General features: G+C 41.0%; 1 protein-coding gene across 5 annotated transcripts in view; it reads right to left on the minus strand.

The window, feature by feature from the left end:
* Positions 1-20,995, minus strand: part of Cacna2d3 (calcium voltage-gated channel auxiliary subunit alpha2delta 3) — an 873,532-nt gene that overhangs the window by 244,598 nt on the left and 607,939 nt on the right. For 3 of the 5 annotated variants that reach the window (XM_078038406.1, XM_078038405.1, XM_078038402.1), the window contains exon 14: positions 10,167-10,184. The exons of the other annotated variants lie outside the window; for them this stretch is intronic. In XM_078038406.1, the coding sequence (XP_077894532.1) occupies positions 10,167-10,184 (18 nt within the window). The remainder of the gene's footprint in view (positions 1-10,166; positions 10,185-20,995) is intronic. 5 annotated transcript variants of the gene reach the window in all.

The following is a 20,995-nucleotide window of genomic DNA, read 5'->3' on the forward strand; positions in this document are numbered from 1 at the left end:
AGGAGGCTGAGGCAGGAGGATTGTAAATTCAAGTTCAGCCTCAGCAACTTAGCAAGACCCTCAGCAAGACCCTGTCTCTAAGTAAAATATACAAAAAAGGGCTGGGAATGTGGCTCAGTGGTTAAGTGCTCCTTGGTGAATCCTGGGTTACAAAAAAAAAAAAAAAAAAAGGAATACCCCCAAGAGTACCTCGAAGTGGAATTATTGGGAAAAATACCTCATATAGTGAGGTATAGTGCCTGGCAAAATGAGAGGGGCAATTAATCTCACAGGGACGGTTCCAGGATAAGGTATGGTCCCCTGGGCTTCTTTCCGGTCCACTCATTACCAAGTTTGAAGTTCATCAGTCCCTCCATCTGACTCACATAAACATAAAAATATTTCTCCTTCGTCCTATGAGAGACCATTGTGGCCTTCACAAATGTGTTTTAGAAAACAATCAGGATAGTTAATCATAACTGAAGCATGTTATTAAAGGAGGCTGGGGGCATATAACAAAGGAAGTTGTTATAGAGGAAGAGAATCGGGAAGAAGGGAGACAAGCTTCGGAAGTACCCAGTCTCCAAATCACCTAATGGGTTCCAGGCCCGGGCTAGTAGGGACTGGTCCAATCTAAGCACACAGAGCTCATGATTCAGCAAGTGGTTCACTTCTATGAGTCATTTCTGGAAAAAAGAGAATCCATACCATGGCATTAGGCCTTGCCTGACATTTTTCTACCTCATGAAACTTAGTTGGGTTTTCCAAAATCCTTCTAGTTAATTAGAAGGGATAAACATCTAACTTTCTGTTTTTGAACTTCTTCGCAGCATCGCCACACAGGATTGCACAACTGCTCCAGTTTACCCCAGAGGGTCATTTCAGTTGAATCCTGTGGCAAGATCACGTCTGGTAGCTCATAGAGCTATCGCTTCACTTCTCAGAGACCTGGGGCACATGGAGGTTTTCCATGAATATATACCCACTAATTAAAGTACATCTAGTGGGGGGAGGGGTCTAATATGTGAATAGGATGACAGAAAAAAGGGCTAGGCAGCTGGAACTATGACCATACCAATAAGTATATGACTCAATTTAGCAATTAAAAACTGAAAGGTGGTTGCTTCGTTAAAATGATGAATTCTCCAATGTTAATGTGCAGAAACCACTTAGGCAGATAAATTCTGTCAATGAAAATGAGCCTTCTTGTGTATCAAAAGAATTTTGTTGCTGGGTGTGGTGGCACCACACCTATAATCCCAGCTACTTGGGAGGCTGAGACAAGTTCAAATCCAGCCTCAGCAATTTAGCAAGGCCCTAGGGAACTCAGAAATAAAAGACCCTGTCTCTAAATAAAATATAAAAAAAGGGCTGGGGATATGGCTCAGTGGTTAAGCACCCCTGGATTCAACCCCTGGTACCCCCAAAAATTATGTCAAAAAAACTAAAGAAAGGGATGCCTATGAGTTTACAGTGCATGGGTGTTTTGGACACTTAGCAGTTTTAGCTCTCACACGGGAAATCCCTTCCTATGAGGACCAGTAAAGTGAGATTAAAATCACTGATGGTGATTTGACATCAATTTGATACATGATTGACTACATTTATATCTGGACAAAGGTTTGTTTTGTTGTTTTATTTTGATCCTGAAGTTGAACCCAGGAGCATTTAACCTCTGAGCCACATCTCCAGCCCTTTGAAAACATATTTAGAGACAGGGTCTTGTTGAGTTGCTTAGTGCCTCACTAATTTGCTAAGGATGACTTTGAACACATGATCTTCCTGCCTCAGCCTTCTGAGCCGCTGGGCATGTGCCACCATGCCTGGCTCTGGAAAAAGATTTGATTTTGAAACTAGTCACTGAATTGTACTGATTTTGATTTTCAAACTAGTCACTGAATCGTACTTTATTTTGATAAATAAAGAATGGCTGTCTTTATTTATTTATTTATTTATTTATTTATTAGGAATGGCTGTCTTTATATGTTCTCTCTCTCTCTCTCTCTCTCTCTCTCTCTCTCTCTCTCTCTCTCTCTCTCTGTCTGTCTTGCAATTTAAAAAATGCATGTCTGACTTAAGTCGATGTATTTTGGGTTATTTGATTTTTAAAATTTCATTGCAATATTGCATTTTAATTGTCCTGTAAAAGACATATCTTTCAGAGCCAGGATTATAAAATTGTAGACTTGCAAACTGTTTATCAGATAACACATCTAGTGTATCAAGCAAGGGATACAGGTGTCCTAAGTCCACCATGAAATACAAAAAAAGACCTTGAAATGGCAATCCAGTGCTTTGAGTTCAAGATCATCTTTGGGTCAATAAATATAACTTACAGAACTGCATCTTGATGCAAGGGAATCAGAAATTTGAGTGTCCTGAGATGTCCCCTTCAATATTGTCCCCAAGCTCAATATTGATTATGCTAACATCAAGACCATGACATCCCGATTCACTGAGCTTTTTGAAGAAATTTTTCTCCATCCTCTTCCTTCTTTTCTATACAGAAGAAGGGCATTTGTATTCCTCTGGGATATAAGGAGATGAAAATAATTTTAAAAATTCTGTTGTTTTTATTCTTTAGACTTTCTAAAGGAAAGGCAGTTTCTCTTTAGCAATGTTATGAGTTGTCTGAATTGTTTCAACACCTCAGGAGAGCCATATTTTATAATCGGCTTGATTTAAATAAATAGAAAACATTCATGTATCTTGAATAAATGAGAATTTTTTTTGAAAGGAGATTTTTGAATTCCTAAGACATTAAAAGTTAAGACTGGGACGAGGCAGCCTTGAGACATTAGAGGTTTTAAAGTCAATCCTTGGTTTACAGCTTTAAAAATACCTAGTTCTTTTGCCTACTTTTTTTTTTTTAAAGAATATCAGATTATATCAGTGTTTCAAAACCACTTCTCTCTTTGCTTTATCAAATTTGTCTGTGTTCAACAAGGTGCAATCAGGAAGGTCAGTGCTCCTGCCACAGATCACTAACGGAATAGCTGGTATGCCATGCTCTGGACAAGCCCTGGCCCCAGGTCTCCTCAGAGTCCTGTACAGGTTGCTTCCACTACAGTATGACAATGACAAAGTAAAGGTCCTCTACACCAAGGGGTCAAGGGCAAGACAGGGCCTCCGTTCTTATCTCCAGCCGAATTGGAAGTTGATCTTTGCAACCTCTGGGCTGTCTGTCTTGCCCCTGCTGTGGGACAACACCTCCCTCCTAAACCATTCAGTTAACACTCTCCAAACAGAACCCTGGTTCCAAACAGAGCTCCATGTCCCCATTAGCCCTCATGGGGACTGAGCTGGAAAAGCTTCTGCTGCTTGCTGGGAGTCCTGCATCAGTAAGTCATGCACTTTGAATCTGAGGATCTCGTATTCATTTATTGGTCAAATTCCAATCCTCACCCTGTTTTATTTTCTCACCTTTCAGCCAAGGTAGCCCTTCCTTCCACCCAGAGGTGTAAGACAGGCAGCCCTTACCAACTGAGACACACACGGGCAGTGGACCCCAGAGTTGAACCACACACCTATCAATGTTGTCTATTTCCCAGACTCAGATCAACGCTACTCTAAGCAACCTGACATGGACTGGGCCTTTGATTAAAAGTACAAATGGCCTTTGTTTCTGATTATTCAGAAACAAAGGTCTTTTAGACTTTTTCTGTGCAAGACAATTCTGCTATTTGTAAATCTTTACCTTTCTGAGTATTGCTATCTGTATGAAGAATCAATGCAGTTATATATGTATTTGCACAACTGAGTTTGGATTTCTGTTTTATTTGTTTCTGGGGAAAGTTAGTCTCAGCAAACAACTATTAGGGGAACCCTTTTTAGATTGTTCCATTGAGTGCAGTTATGGATAATACAATTAGTTCATTAGTCTAATTACCTATAAAATGATATATGCTCATTGTATAGAATTTGAATGATGCAGAAATGTATTAAGGAGAGAACAAAATAAGTATTTTTCTTCTACTATTAAACATGCCTATTCACTTCTTTCCAGTGTTTTTTTGTTTTTGTTTTTGTTTTATTTTGTTTTTTGTTTCAGTGCTGGGGCTTGAACTCAGGACCTCATGCATGCCAGGCAAATGCTCTATCACTCAGCCATATCTCCAGCCCCCTCTAGTACTATTTTTTACATCTGTTTGCCAACATATTTACATATGCAAATGTGTGCACGCACACACACACACACACACACACACACACAAACACAGTATAATGTCCATAGAATGTTATAGTCTGATTTTTAAACCTACTTTATTTTCTTACATTATTAAATATGCTTTTGACCCTTAGTTTTTAATGACTTTCTAATATTGTGTCTTTTGAAATTCTAGTGACTTTTGCAACCACTTTTCTATTTCTTAGTATTTGGTTGTTGTGAATCACTAACTCATTTAAGCTAGATTCTGCAAAAGAGATATCAGGTCAAAGCATGCAAGTGTAAAAGTTCGAGATTTGCACTAGCAATGGTTCCTTGAAAGTTTGAAACAATTTTCATGCATTACAGTGTAAAACTTTATTTTTTCATAATTAAATTGCATCTCCTGCTTTTACTTTGCTTCTCAATTATAAAAATAGTAAATTAATACTTCCAATGTTCCAATAAATATAAAAATGGATAAAGTCACAAATAGACCCACATTATGAGGTTGTTTAAAAGTAATAATTTTTTTTTCAATAAGAAATGCAGGTAGCATCCTGGTTCCAAACAGAGCTCTGTGTCCCCTGTTAGCTCTCATAGGGATTCAGCTGGTGCGCCTTCTGCTGTTCTGCTGGGGGTCCTGCATCAGGAAGTCATACGTTTTGAATTTGAGTATCTTGCATTCATCTATTTATGGTCTCAAACACAGGATTTTGAGATGGGAGCATGGAAAACAGATAGCCAAGACTCACATAGGCATGAAACATACTAAATTCACCTGCTTTCTCAGCAGCACAGCCTATCTGGCTGCCATTGACACACTCAGACAGAACTATGGCAGACAACAAAACATTTGGTTATGTGACTATCATTATGGTTGAGGGACACACCATCACTCAGATTTCCATGGAGCCCGTCACACTGGCCACAGGAAGAACTGAAGTGACTGGCCTTGTTCTTGTTTCTACGCCCCCTGCTTTACTCACAAAATAGATTTAATAATTCAAATTTAAATCTACTGTGTTGCTACCAAATTTCATACTGTGAGAATATTAATCTTAGCAGCCCTAGCTTGGGGATGCATATGATAGGGGGCTGTGTACGTTCCTATAAAATAGTAAATGATAGGGAAAAGACAAAAACATCCAAATAAAAAATAATAGTTTACATACACAGCAGGTAGAGGTAAAAGCAAACCAGTCACAAATCGGAACCAAATGCAAATAGTTATCACCTCTCAGCTTTCAGTTCATTTGCATCAATTTAGCTGGTTATGTAACTGTAATGAAACACTAAAATCACTAGAGCTGCAGTTCTAGGAAAACAGTAGCTTTGCAGGCTTTCAATTTTCTCTTTTCAATGACAGTTAATCCAACTGTTCAAACTACAGAAGTTAAACGAGGTGAAGAATGATAGATGATGTCCCACAATTGCTGATATCTGATTACACTGAGATAAGAGAGGCCAAATTCTACTTGCACGAGTTGGTACCTAAAGAACAAGATGGAAAAAGAGAAAGAAATAGGGGGGTTGGAGGGAGAAAAGGAAGGTGGGCATTTCTATATACTTTAGATATAGAAATGCTTCCATTATTCCCTCAAAATATAACATAAACAATGAAACAAAGAAAATGCAAATAGATTCAGGACCCTATTTACACTGGGCTAGGGGTAGATTAATAAAACATTCTCTCCTGCAAGAAACACCAAAGATCGACCTCCGTTTAAGAAGTGAATTTATGTGGTCCTCTGTTTAAGAAGTGAATTTATGTGGTCCTGAGTCCTCATACAAGTTAAGCAGCACTGCATATCGCAGCAGGCATAGAACAACAGATCTTGAACCCTGCTGTGTTTGCTCAAGAAGGCAAGTTAAGCTATTCCTAACAGGAAACAAAACACGCGGTCGGGCTATTAAACAGGGATCATTGCCATACTGTGCAACCCTGAACGCATCAATTGCTGCTCCAAACAGGATTAGAGATGTGGTTTGCTTTAACTATGGTTTTGAGAAAAATGCTTCTGCCTTCTCAGAATGCTCAGGCTGATTTTAACTAATCGGATGCCAGGCCAGGCATGGAGCAGTGAGGAAACTGTCAAAAAAAAAAGGGTCTTTGGCAAATTCCAAAGTTGTGTGAATACAGCTAGAAATGAAGGGATCGAGTACCATTATCTGCCCAAGGTAGCCCACGCAAGTAGTCAGATCTAAAATTCCCCAAAAGGTATTCCTGACTAAATATCCAAGGCACACTCCTCATTGATTCAATCTACATCGATGGAATTAACCCCGCAGTGAACAAAGGAAGCCTAGTTCCTATAAACAGAAACTAACGTGAGAAAAAAATGCAGCTAAAACATAGACTCCTGTATTCAATAGTCAGCCTTTGTAAATGGCTTTGGGTAACTTGGCTGGCTTATCCTTCTAAAATGAAATCTCTTTTGTAGAAGTCAAGAACTGTCATGTAAAAGAAAAAGAAGCAAACCTTTCTTACATATGGGCATCGCTTCCTTGAATGCAAGGACAATCAATCCACTACAGAAATCAGTTCAATTTCCACTGAAAAGAATGGGCTTGTGGGCTGGGGTTGGGGCTCAGTGGTAGAATCACTTGCCTGGCATGTGTGAGGTCCTGGGTTCAATCCTCAGCACCATAAATAAATAAATAAATAAATAAACAAACAAATAAATAAATAAAGGTATTGAAAAATGTGTTTATGATGACTTGAAGGCCTGGGGACTGAGTCGCTGTGTGTCTTTTTAGCCAAGAATTCAGGACACTGCAGCTAGTGTCACACCAAAATTATATCAAGGGTTGAAATCGATAGAGCCTAGGGATTATCTCAGAGGTGCTTAAGCATTACCAAAAAACCAAACTCTCTCTCTCTCTCTCTCACTCTCTCTCTCTCTCTCTCTCTCTCTCTCTATATATATATATATATATATATTAATATAATATATATATTAATATATATATTAGAATCATGAAAACCATAACTTATAGACAACAATCATTAATATCTGCTTCGCATAAGAAGGACACCCAAGTGGGACATTTTTAGTTGTAGATCAGCCAAGAGATTAAAATGAGCATGTTTGCAGAGACATAACCATTTAAAATATTTATAGAGAAAACAGTTGCAGATGATACAAACACAGATTCCAACAAAAACACAAATGCAGACACCATATGGTCCAATGTATGCGCTCATGACCTCATGTGAAAAGTAGGCCAGAGACACAGCAGCTGCGGATGCCTCCCTTTTACCCCCAGAAAAGCAAACTCTCGGGTTTAGAAGGAACTCATTATAATCATGTCCACGGATGGCTGAAATCCATGGGTAATGTCAAAGGCACTGGGAAGAAATCTTTCAAAACAATTGTCCTTCAAAGTCTTTGCTTTGTTGGGGTTTCAGGTCCAGGCTCAGCTTCTTTCTGACATCATGGATCTGGTGGGGTCAGTTAAGGCAGAGTGACTCAAGAAATAGGCGGAGTACCACCTACCTGCCAGGCTCTTTGGTCATCTCTCAATTATTTGTTAGGATTGAGTCAAGACCACAAAACACTGAGCAGAGGTCTTGAGCCCCCCCACCAGCCACATGACTGCTCCTTTGATCTGCTCTGGAGCATCCAGGCACCGCCAAGCCAAATGCTCCGTGGAATTCTGCATTTGGAGACTGTCCAGCATATGTCAGACTCTGTGCTAGGCACAGGACAGAGAAATAACTCTCACAAATGGAAAGATAGTTTTTTCATTCTCATTAAATAAATATGAGCCCTCCAGGCTCAGAGGTTAAGTGACTTACTGATGATCACAAAAGGAAAAAGGCTAAGAGAATCTACCGTGGTTCTTCACTGTTGAACAGCAGGACAGGCTACTTGAGGGAAACTAGGACTTGTGAGACCCTGATCCTTCTAGAAAAGGCCTCTACAAGTGTCCGTGAGGGACAGGGAGGGAAGGACAGTGAGGGGAAGGGATGCTGACACATCACCAAATGGAGACTTGGAGTTCTAGAGGAGGTATCTTCAATCTGCAGTGTCCCTCTCCTCAATACCCCTTGCTTTTTCAGCCCAGAGACCTGAAGTTCACATTCAAACTCCTTCTCTAGAGCTGAACTGCCCAGAAGCTACCCACAAAGGCTTGTATTTCTTTCTCTTTTTATTTTATTTTATTTTATTTTATTTTTTTGGAGGTAGGGTCTTGCTAAGTGGCTGAGGCTGGAACTTGTGATCTTCCTGCCTCAGCCTCCCAAGCCACTGAGATTACAGGCATGCACCACTGCACCTGGCTCCCTAAAGGGTTCTGAAACCACATGGAGATCTTCATATTTTTAAGGTTAAGTATCTTCTCTATTTTAATAGGAAAAAAAAACACCTTGTAGACATGATAGGAACTGGAGGCAGAGCTCTTCCTTGTTACACAGAGTTACAGATTAACTCCCTTAGACTTTGAAACATCTTCTGGAGACCAGGAAATAATGAGGAAACCAACAGAGGATGCTTATTTGACTCTGGACTTAATAGGACCATAGGAACCTGCTCCACATTGCAGGATGAGTGACATGAACCCACTCCATGAGAATAGACAGAAAAAAAACGCAATGAGGTAAGGGCTTTTGGAGAGTCACACATCCCAGCAGCATCTGTTCTTACCCATCTTCTGACTTGGTTTGTTTTGGAGTTTGTTTTAAAATTCCATGGCTGATAGCACCTCCAATTCATGAAGAATCTTCAACAACAGGAATGCTTTTGTATATGGATCAGTGGAAATTTGATGAATAAATGCCAGTGAGTTACAGACCCAACCAATCCATGTGGGAGACTCGATTTGTTAAGTCTCTTCACACACACACAAAAATCCCCGCCCCCAAATTTCAAACATGGGCAATTAAGAAAGTATGTCCTATCAAAGACATCTAGCCTTCCAAACAATCTGGAATTCTGACCATGTATTTACCCTGGACGATGTTGCTATCTTCGAATATTTTAACTTTAACTTTTAATGAAGTGTTCAGCCCTTTTGTGATGGCATTGAAGTGTAATCAAACATTACCACAAGCCAAGTCACAGACTAGTGTGTCTCGCCTTGTTTAAATATCTCGAATATATTTGAGTAATTGTGTAATGATTTTGAGGCCTCTGGTGGTCCATATGGAATGAACAGACTGTCTTTTGTAGAGCAGTTGTATTCTCTCTCTCTTAACGAGAAGGAACCAAATCATCCCTGAAGTGGAAAGCCAGAGAGATGCTGCTTAAATTTCAGGGTGGCGTCATACCTTTGCTCTTGAAATGAAACTAACTCACATCTGGCCCCCAGAAATTGCGGTGTATTCCAGAAGTCTTGCTTATGTTTGGAAAATATACGATAATAATACATGAGGCATAGCGTGACTTTTTTTTTTTTTTTAAAGCATAACTGCCCTTAGGATACAATGATATGTCATGGGGACAACACAGCAAAGCCGCCATTGCAACCACATGGAGTCTTTCTGTACAGAGAACATTCTAGATGGTGGAGCCAGATCATCTCAGATAGACAATGAGGACCAGTGAAAGGGTCTGGCTGTTGGCAAGAACTCTGCTCTAAGGTTGTCTGGGTGACAAGACAAAACAAAGGAGCTGCTAGCTTTTAAATTTATGAAACCAAAGGGGAGTTTCAGAGATCTGGATTAGGAAGCTAGGATTTTAAACCTTTATTACTAGCTCTTCACATTGTCTGTGAGACGATTCCAGGGAAGGCCTGAAATGTCTTGTGTGAAGAAATGTGCCAAATTTACTCTTGATCTGTTATTTGAGAATTTTCAGGAAAATGTCTGGGCAGGGAGTTGCCCTTCCGTCATTGGTCATTACAGGGTTCTCTGATGGCACTCACATGCAGGGGACAGGAGACACTCCTGCTGTGTTCCTGCCCTACCTCAAGTTTCTGAAAGAGTGAGAAGAAAACCATTTCACTGGTCATGAATGGGGCCAAATGCACAACACCATGGAGTCATGCATGATTGTAAGTTCAGACAATGACTGGGATGTGATGGATAAGAGTTTACCTTTTGAGCCTGAGGGAGCTAAAAAAATAAAAATAAAAAAAAATAAGGGGAAAAGGAGAAAAAAAAGAAAGAAAAGAAAAAAATCATTATATAAGAAGTTAAGGTTAGCCATAAAACTTCATTTTGCTGCCATTGGCAAATGCAAAAACCAGAATGAGGAGAAAAAATTGAACTAAAAATTCAACCCAAGTCATTTTTCTACATAAAGCTACAGTGCAGCTGATTCAAACCTGCTGTTGGAATTTATGGTCTCGACAGATAAACTGAGAGCTTTCTTGCAGGTGTTTTTGGGAATCACTGTGCCCAGAGCAGTTTGGTAATATCATGCAAAGTTGGATCCAAAGTTCTTCTGTCCAGTGGCCCCTAGAGCACAGCTCCATAACCCAGCTCCTTCTTCCTTCAGTCCAGCAGTTCTCAGCTGGAGGAGGGCACTCTAGAGGCACTCAGACTTGTCACAACTGGCAGGGGATAGGAAGAAACCTATTGACATCAAAACATCCTACAACCCACAGGACATCTCCCTCAACAATATGTTACATACGTATGTCCCATACAACAGCTTTCCCAATGCCACACAAAGAACTGAAATTAGGATGTAGGTGGAAAAAGATGAACATTTATGAGACATATTTGTTTGTCTATGTTGAGACTATTAGGCTATCACTTAATGCCACTGTGCTGTCATTGCCATTGTACACACAGAGCATTGAAAGGTATTTCTCTAATCCGGAAAGGATTTCACATTATCCGTGTATTCAATACTGAATCTAGGAATTACGTCATTAGGAAGACCTGATTTCTCATCATAACACCTAACATTTATCAAGGGAGAACTTGCCACCAGGCTGTGACAAAGTAACTACTGTGTAACCACTGGGTTAAAGTCCTTTATTCGTGATATTCCATTAAATCAGAGTAGCGTAATGCTAGGTACACTCCATTTGACAGATGAAAAATAAAAATGGAACTTAGAAGTTAAGTCATGATACAACAGTCCATAGGTAATGAGTTGTAGTTCTAGGTTACCTGACTTTAAGATGTGCAGATTCAACTCAGCTCATAAGAAATTAAGACTGCAAACGTTTGGGAATTGTAGCTGCAGACATCCTCCCCTCCCACCACTTCTCAAGGTCTTCTAAATTCAGAACGGTTAGAAGATGCAAGTCAACTAAATCAGATAGCCTTGGGCCCCAAGTTGAATCTTCTGCCTTTTCAATCCTTTTCCCTTTGGGAAGAATGCTCTTTTTCATATGAACAAAGATCAGGGCTCCCATAGCCTGTCTCAAGCCCTGGGAAAATCCAAAATAATAAAAAGGCTTAAATTTCAAAGATATCACCAAAGTGGTATTGAGAATGTCCATGAAAAGCAATTCCAGCTTCTCCACACTCCAATCATTTTTATCCCAAAGAGGTCTCCCCATCTAAGAAGAAAGGGCCCAAGCATATTTTTTTTTCTGATTCTTTCCTTCTGGTTATAGCTAGGACTATTCAAAATGGAACTTCACAAGATCCTCCAGATGGCATCACAAGAGTTCAGAAAAAAAAAATGTATTTAGAGGTTAGGAACTGAGCCTGAACCTAGCAATCACTTAAAGAAAACTTCTTGAAATATACATTTTTTTTTTCATACAACAGAGAAGATACACTGGATGCACAAATGATGTAGAATTTTTAAAAAAAGTCTGTTTTCTTAGAAAAGCATTTGTGTTGAGCCATGGTCATGTGAAATGTATAGGGGACCATTGAGAATTCCAAATATTTGATGAACTGCAAAATAAATAGCTAAGTTAAGCCTTGTACAAACTGCCAAAGGAGAGCCATCCATGGCCCTTCTGTCTCTCTTTCTTTCTTGAAGTTTCATCTTGGTTGGTCAGGAAACAAGGCTCAAAAAGACTTCCCCATTTAAGCATACAAGAAGAAATTCTAGGCAGGAAAATAAGAGGCTAGGCCTTTGTGGTGATGTCCTCAGTTTAAAACTGGCCTCAAACTCTCCACAGAACATGTACTTTCCTCAAGAAGTCACTCATGAGAACAAAGAGCAACTTTCCTATTGGAGCTTTGAGATAATGTAAATTACAGCTTACAGTGCCCTAAACAGGTTGGCCCTGGAGAAGGAGCCTCAGAATAGAACATAACAAATTTAGATCAGATCATCTGCAGCCACAGATGCTACTGCTTGGGAGTAGGCTTCCCCATACATCACCCACTCAGTATTTATGAATGGTGTGCAGAGTCCTGAACTGGAAGCCAGACTATCCCTATGAATGGAGCCCATCTTAGCCTCTGGATGGAGTCCTAAGGCACATGTCTTCCAGCCTTTGCCTCACTGTACTCATGCATAAAAAGGAAGGGTGGAGGGAGAGCTGAAGAACAGGCCAGATCCTGGATGGTTTTCAAATTGAGAACCAACTCTTATTAATTATCAATGGGTGCCCCCAGACGGTGTTGATAAGAATTCTGAAGTTTTTTTCTGAGTTTCATTAGAAAAAAATATAATATCTAATTAGCAACATTTTCTGTGGGCTACAACATAGGGAAAAACATCCCTGAACATGATGATCTCTCAAGGTCTTACTTTTCTTTGTAGTTCTGAGCACATCCATAATTACCATGTAGTTTATTTGCTTAATCTCTCTCTCCTCTACTAGGTTACAAATTCCATGATAGCAGAATACCTCTCTGCCTTCTAGGTATATCTGACATTTTTGAGTCTGATACTGGTGCCTTCCTAGTTAAATCAGGTAACCGCATTACTAGAGTGTAGTAGGTTGAGGCCAAGGAAAGATAATTGGGGTAACTGCCTTGTAACTGCATTCTCCCCACCCCACTTCACACATCATGCAGATAACCCAAGCTGATGTTTTTCAATAGGAAAATATCTCTGGTAGGAAAGATATGAAAGTCTTGGATTCCCATATGACAGGTATAGACTTCTGTATATGTGTGATTGTCTCACTGACTTGTGAATGTGCACAAAATCCAGCCTCGGAGCTTCACCTCTGTTATAGTTTGGACCTGGAATGTCCCCCAAAAGCTCTTGTGTTAACGGCTTAGTTCTCAGTGAAACAAGGCCTACAGGTGGGCTTTTGGAAAGTGAGTAGATCATGAGAAATGTAACCTCAAGAGTGGATTAATCCATTTGATGGATTAATCATTTGAGTGGACTGCTGGGTGGTACATGTAGATCGGTAGGGCATGGTAGGAGGAAGGGTTTGTCTTTCCTCTGGCTCCTCCCTCCCACTCTCTCCTCTCTCCTCTGCTTCCTGGCTACCATGAGCTGAGAAGCTTTCCTCCACCAAGATATGTCTGACTTGAAGCCAGCCAACCATGGACTGAATGAAGCCTCTGAAACCATAAGCTAAAATAAATCTTCCCTCTTCTACATTGTTGTTCTCAGGTATTTTGGTCACAGCAATGAGAAGCCAACATATCATCATCACTGGGCCTGAGGTGAGGTGACTTCTCTTTCTTCCCACATAGTGGAAACCTTTTCTTCTTCAAAGTCACTCTGTCAGGCACGGTCAGCCAGATGCCACTTCCCTGAATCTATTTCCTCACCTACAACAGGAGAGTCTCAATGGGCAACTTTGGGTCCCTTCCAGGTCTAACACCCTAGATTGTATGATTCTAAATACAACGGTGTCTAGACATTTTCAAGTCATTTTTCTAAAGAAAAGATAAAGAAGGAAAAGAAGTTGTGGTTTGCTGTGAGCTTGCATATCCCCAGGGAAAATCTGGATGCAGGATGCACTTCATGTGAAACATCATGTTTGAATAAAGAAAGAATGAGCTGGGTATGGTGGTGCCTTCCTGTAGCCTGTAATACCAGAGGCTCAATAGGCTGAGACAGGAGGATTGTGAGGTCAAGGCCAGCCTCCGAAACTTAGTGAGGCCTTATGCAATTCAGTGAGACCCTGTCTCAAAATAAAAAAATAAAAAGGGGCTGGAGATGTGGTGGCTCAGTGGTTGTACCCTGGGCTCAATCCTCAGTACCAAAAAAAAAAAGAAAAGAAAAGAAAGAATGTGTCAATATGTCATTCAAGAGATTAAAGGAGAAGAAAGGAATAAAAATGGGGTGACAGCAAAAAATAGAAATAATTAGTGCATACTGAACATTCCATGGATCAAGGACTTGGCTAAATGCCATCTGTGGCTCTTGAGTCCTCATATTGCATCTCTGAGTCAGAGGTCGATATCATTCTCATTTTCCGGATCAGGAAGAAGACAATATTTAGAATGGCCAAGTGTCTCATCCAAGTCACCCAGACAAGGAGTGTGTTCAAGTTCAGATCAAAGTCAAGTCTCTCTGTCACCCATGTCCACTTCAACACTAGGATCCACTTCAAGCTAGGCTCACAGTGTTGCTTCTCATGCAGAGGAAGTGGTACTAGTACCTACACCAGCCCCTGAAGGTCTGGGGAACCTCATGGGCCAATTCACATGAGTATCACCCATCAACAAAAAGAGAGTGAGGAATCCTGGCAGCACCTGTGACACAAGAGCCTCCACCTAGACCAGCGTGCTTCTCATCATGTGGCATGGGAGGTCCAGAGCAGCAGGCGTATTTCCATGCTCTCTCCTGTCATGAAAATTTCTACCTGATATCCCCTCATCCTAGAACTCTTTCTCAGACCCTCCCTCCTTTCCAGGAAAATACTTACTCCTTCAGTCAGTTGTCTCCGTCTTCAAGAAGGCTTGTCTAACTTCTCCTGCCATATGCCTCCATCATACCAACCGCCACCCATTCATATCCTCGTTGCTATCAGCTGCATTAGCCAACATTCCACCCTTCTGTTTTAGTAACATAAACTCCATCTTCAGCCAGACTTAGCTAAGAGATAGATATGGCTACACAAATTCAGATGTGGTCAGCAAGAAGTGCTTGGATGGTTTTTCTCCCTCTGTTCTTCTGCTGGGAAGATAGACATGATGGCAAGAGCCCCAACAGGCATTCTGACCTCTGTAGTTATCCTGATTATGGAAAACCATGTGCTAGGATGTGCAGGGCAGCAGTAATGATGGGTGATTATAATGGCTATGATATGTTATCTATCACTCAAAACTACTTGACCTAGGTGAACTTACTGAAAAATCACAGCAAACATATTAGGTAAGGGCATAATTACCCTGATTTTGTAGATGATGAAACTATGAGGTCACACAGTCAGAGAGAAGCAAGGGCAGAACGTGCGTGGGAAGTGGGACGTGGGGGCGGGGCAGCCAGGTGGATGCTGCATGATCTGGATGAAAGCTGCTTGAGTCTGGACCAGGGTGCTAGGGATGAAGGTGTCAGGCTGTGGTCTGAGGTGGCTTGGAGAATAGAGATAATGAATGGATGATGATATGAAAGGAGAGGCATCAAGAATGCATCCAGAGGCTGGGGTTGTGGCTCAGTGGTACAGCACTCGCCTAGCACCTATGAGGCACTGGGTTCCATCCTCAGCACCACAAAAAATAAATAAATAAAGGTATTGTGCCCATCTACAATAAAAAAAAAATTTGAAAAAGAATGCATCCAAAGTTTTGGGCCTAGATAAATATAAAACTGGAACCACCATTTACTGAGACGATGATAACTGGGATAAATTTATTGGAGGAAAAAATACTTCAGTTTTGTCTCAAATTGACAAAAGTTTAAGATGTCTCTGAGACTTGTAGGCTGAGGTAGAGATAGGTGGCTGGATGTATGGAGCTTGACCCCCACCAGCATATGCATGAAGTCACCTCACATAGGCAGAGGACTGGATGTCAGGGCTGTCCACCAGTTAGAGACCTGTGTGACTAAGTGGATTCAATGAGAGGAGAGGCACAGGGGAAGGAGTAGGAGCTCTGAATCAGTGGATATAAGCGGAGTCCCTCTGCTATAATAATGAGGGTGTTTCCAAAAGTGACACTTTGTGTCCCAAGGGATGGGAGTTGTTCAATCTCTCCTCATTGACTTCATATCTATGTCAGCATCTCACTCAGAGCCACGGGGGTGACTGAAGGAACATCCACTGCTCCAGCTCCATGAAGTCCCAGAGTCAAGTGGCCAATTTTTCAAAAAAATCAAAGTCCAATTAAAGATCTATTGATCAAAACAACACATTTCCCTATAAAATATGTAAAACCCAAGTAGGAAATAAAGCACTTTCCTGCCAACTGTGTAAAACAAAACAAAAACCAAAAAGCCTGGCCCACATATGCTTATCCCATTTGTAGACCTGGCCCTGTGCCTCAGCCTTTATGAATGGAGAGCCATAAATCCCTGCTATTTGCAAAGGATCCTTGTGTTCATTTTATTTCCTTATGGATAGTCGCCTTTATAATCTTCCATCATTCTTCATGAAACAATGTGGATAAAGATTCCCCACTCCACCGAGAAGGTTCTGTAGCCCAAACTCCAAGCCCAGGCCAAGGTGGGAAAGGTGTCCCAGGAGCTAGGATTCAGGGATGCAGGTCCTGTCCCCACCTCTTTTCACTCATGCCAACCCCCTGCTGCTATTCATCTACATTCCTGCCCTCACCCCCAACCCCATCTCTTCTCTGCATCCAGAATGATCCATAAGTATCAGTATGGCGTTGGGTAAGCTTGTTCATGCCTTACGGTCTTCGTGTACCTCTTTCTTAGTGTGGCTGAGCTGTGTCCCATGTCCATGTCAATTCCTGGACCCCTGCTTGAGTGGCCCCAGTCCCTCTGTCAGCCTTTGGCTCTCCCTGCCCCACTTGGGACAGGATGCCCCATCTACCCCTCCCAGGTGTCCTTCTAGAGCATCACTTGCTTGCTCTTGCCTTAGCATGTTCTGCCTTCTGTTCCCTCACTCACTTTCTGATGACCTCTGCACCTAAGGGTTCATGATCCATCCAGGGGCCATCTTCCTCCTCTCCATCCTTATAGCACCAGGGACTCTACCTGCGTCTGGCCCCCAGGGAAGATTCAGTGCGTTCTTTTCTTGGAGGAAGGAAAGGGCAAAGGAAAAGAGAAAGAAAAAAAATGTGGGAAAGAAGGAGGAAGAAAAGAAGGAAGGAAGAGAAACAAAGGAAGAAATGTAGGAAGGGAGGGAGAGAGGAAAGAAGAAAGAAAAAAAGAATGAATATAAAAAAGAAAGACTGCCGGCCACAACACCTTGGGTAACAATAGGTTGTCTCTGAGCTCCGGATTTGTCATCTATAAGGCCATAGAGATAATGCTGTTTCATGGGATGAATTTGAGAGTTAAATGGAATAATACATACGGAGTCTGGCCCTTAATGGCTGCTGTTTTGTAACACCATTTTGACCTTGTAACCTCCCAAAGTCTCAACCTGATGGTGTGTGAGAAGTTACCATAGTAACCCTCTACCTCAGATAATCCCATCAAGCTGGACCACATGGACTACAGCATCCCAGGTTATCATGTACGAGGCCATCACTTCTTGATAGAGGATTAAGTGAGGAAGTGACAACACCTGAACAAGGTATGTCCACCAATGGGTGACTCTTATGGTGGACACATGTCTGTCTGTATCAACTCTTTCTTTCATAATGTCCCCACCATGTTCTAGGTAAGAGGTCAAGCCCCATGATGTGAACAGCCACCAGCTTAACCCAAACAACTCAGCAACTTCCTCTGGCCACAGCAATTGGCTCTGGGTGGCTATGTGACCTGAAGTCCTCTAATCAGGATTTTTATAGAAATAACCAAGAATGAACTTCTATTCTTCCCCTCCTCACCCCGCACCCTTGTTGTGGGTTAGCATACACATAATAGAAAGAACATTCAGCCTTTGATTTCTTGGTACTGGCTTATTTCACTTAGCACAATATTCCCCAGTTCCACCCATTGACAGGTAGATGCCATATTTTCATTCTTCTTTATGGCTGAGTAATATATTCTATTATGTATATATATATCACATTTTCTTTATCCATTCATCTGTTGAAAGGCACCACTATATTGGTTCCATACCTTGGCTCTTGTTAATTGAGCTGCTATCAACAAAGGGGAAAGAAAGAAAAGTAAGAGGAGGGGAATAGGAAGGGCAGTAGAATAGTCAGAGATAACTTTCCTATCCTTGTATTTGAATACACGACTAGGGTAACTCTGCATCATGTACAATGACAAGAATAGGATCCTAATTGGAATCAGTTAGACTCCACTTATAATATGTCTAAACACACTCTACTGTCATGAATATCTAAAAAGAACAAATAAAAAAATTTTTTAAAAGTAACCAAGCATGAAACCCCTCTCCCTTCCTCCCCTTCCTTCTCTCCACTAGAATGTGAGAGGATCAATCACACAGGCCCAAGAGGGATGCCAATAACCTGAAAAGCACAGCAGTGAGACAGACAGAACTCAGTGCCCCTGATGTCATGTGAGCTCACAGCTGTCCACTGGGACTTAGCTTCTAGGGGCTTCTATCTGAGTTTGAGCCCTCAGGGCCACCTGAGAGAACTGTTTTCCCTGTTCTTCCCATAGGAACTTGCAGCTAGTCATCTCTAGGTACATACCATGGCAGATCATGTTAGATTTTACTTGCACACATCAAAGGATTCATCAAAATACTTCCATTAGCTCTTGGTCAGCTTCAGAAATACTCAGGAGGTAATTTCCTCAAAAGATTTCCAATGCTATGTATGAAATTTCCTTACAAACACATGGGGCATCATATTTCTCCAAAGTCTGGAAGCTATCCTGGTCTTTATGATAATTCTGGATAAGTCATTAGGCAAAAGGGTATCCTTCTGAGCACTCTGCTGCTTGGAATGGCCACTCTCTCCTCCTCCTCTGATATCACATCTTCTTCCTCTACCCCATGTCCGTTCTCTAGCTTCTTAGATGTGGGCAGCCCATTGCTGGTTCTGATTAAGGTGACTCCCCCTGCATGACTTCAAGTAACCCCTGGCCATAGTTAAGGAGGAAGAGGAGGAAAGAGGAATCCGTGGCAGAGACAAATACCACTGCATAGGCGAAGATAAAAATAAAAATAGGGTTCATAGAAGAAAACAAATACAGCTAACCTTATGCTTTAAAATTATTCAAGTCTCCATTCCAATTTCTGGCTGCTTATCTCTAAGTCCTTCAAACACTGTTGGAAAGACTTGTGGAGGAAATGGGAACTATGTACTTCAAATGTTCCTGCTTTTCTGAGTTTGGGTATTATCTTACCAGACCATATAAAATTTGATAGTGACTTCTCAACATCCAGTTCAGGACTCAGATGGAATGTCATTCCTTTTTCTGCTGCTATGTTTAAAAGCAATAACAAAATGGAGAGAAAGATCCTTCTAAGCTACATATAGATTTTTTTTTTAGAATGTATCTTTGTAAGAATCTCAAGCAATGCATGTTCCTTGGAGAAAACAAGGTGTGAAAGAAGGGCAAAAGAAGACCGTTAAAGCTATCAATGATGCCAACATCCATTGTTGATTTCATAGTAAATGACTGCACAATGTTTAAATCACTCAAATATAAAAAAATTACTTACTTACATAACTAATATACTATTGTTTTTTTTTCTCCCGTTTATCTTTTCTTTCTTCCTTTCTTATTTTTGATGAGTCCATTGCAATGTATGATATATATATTCCTTATTATTGGTTATCTGGGCTGTTTGACATGAATGACACTGCAATAAACATCTTTGTAGTCAAATTGCTACACACACTCCACTTTTCAAAAACTTGTTCTCTTGATGGAAGGGAACTGATGCACATTTCAGGCTAACTGATAACCAGAAAAGTGGTCCAGATTCATTATGACCAAAGTTCTCTCTTTCACCACCCACAAGCCAATATTATGTATCACCTTTAAAAATCTTCCTGCAATTTTTAAAATACAGATTAGGTTCAAGAGTCTTTCTCATGTTCCAAATGAGATAAAGACAGAATATTAAACTTTCAAACTCCCACTGGCCAACTGGCTAGCTCTGCTGGAGGGCTACAGAGGAGACCACGCTGCCCACCATGGACGAGCCATACCTGCTTATTTAGAAGAAAAGAAGTAGACTGATCACTGAAGGTCAGATTTTTTTTTTTTCAAACAAATTTCAGATGAAAAGATTCAGGGGTTTTGTTCTAGGAGTGAAGTCCCGCCTAGATGAAAGGCAAGACTGCATAAATTATTCATTTGATTGAAGACATTTTGAGGGATGCTGGAAAATGTGGATTATTAATGGGCGGACCAGAAAAATTCTCACATTACATTTAGCCAGGACTATCAGCAAGGGGAAAACCCCAGACATTTTGCTCATTATATTGTTCTGAAAATTCTCACAATAAGAAATCATTTCTCATCAGGCTTGAACTCTGCATTTTATCAGGAAAATAAGGTTCCAATTAAAATTGTCATTCTTCTGCTTTCTTTTGGGTGGTCAGTCATTCTGCTGAAAAGTGATCTGAATCGGATTCTGGCAATGCGGGGGAGCTCAAGGTCCTGCCAGTGCTTTGTGAGAACAAGGGTCCATAGAACCAAATGGAAATTTGTCAAAGTTCAGAGAAAACTAACCGCCATGATATGTTAGCATTTCCCACTTGGAAATCATAGTGGTCTGCTCAGCAGTCAAGGGGTTAGTAGGCAAGAAGATATCAGCGGAAGATAGCAGTATGGACAGAGAAGGGTCTGGGAGGGAAGGAAGCTCTCTTCTGCAGCTTTCAGTTTGGAATAATCCAAACAGGATACAAACCCACCCAGACCTTGTCCTGAACTCCCACCCGACCAGTGTCACTTTTCAGCGTTGTGACTGCTTCCAGTTGGATGCTTAGAGCTGCTGGTTTTAATTAAAACTTAATTTGCAAAAATGTCTCATAATTTATGCATGTCATGTAATTCCTCCGAGATGATGGACCTGGAGCCAACTCAGGGCCAT

This window comes from Ictidomys tridecemlineatus, chromosome 2, assembly GCF_052094955.1.
Source record: "Ictidomys tridecemlineatus isolate mIctTri1 chromosome 2, mIctTri1.hap1, whole genome shotgun sequence".
NCBI lineage: Eukaryota > Metazoa > Chordata > Mammalia > Rodentia > Sciuridae > Ictidomys > Ictidomys tridecemlineatus.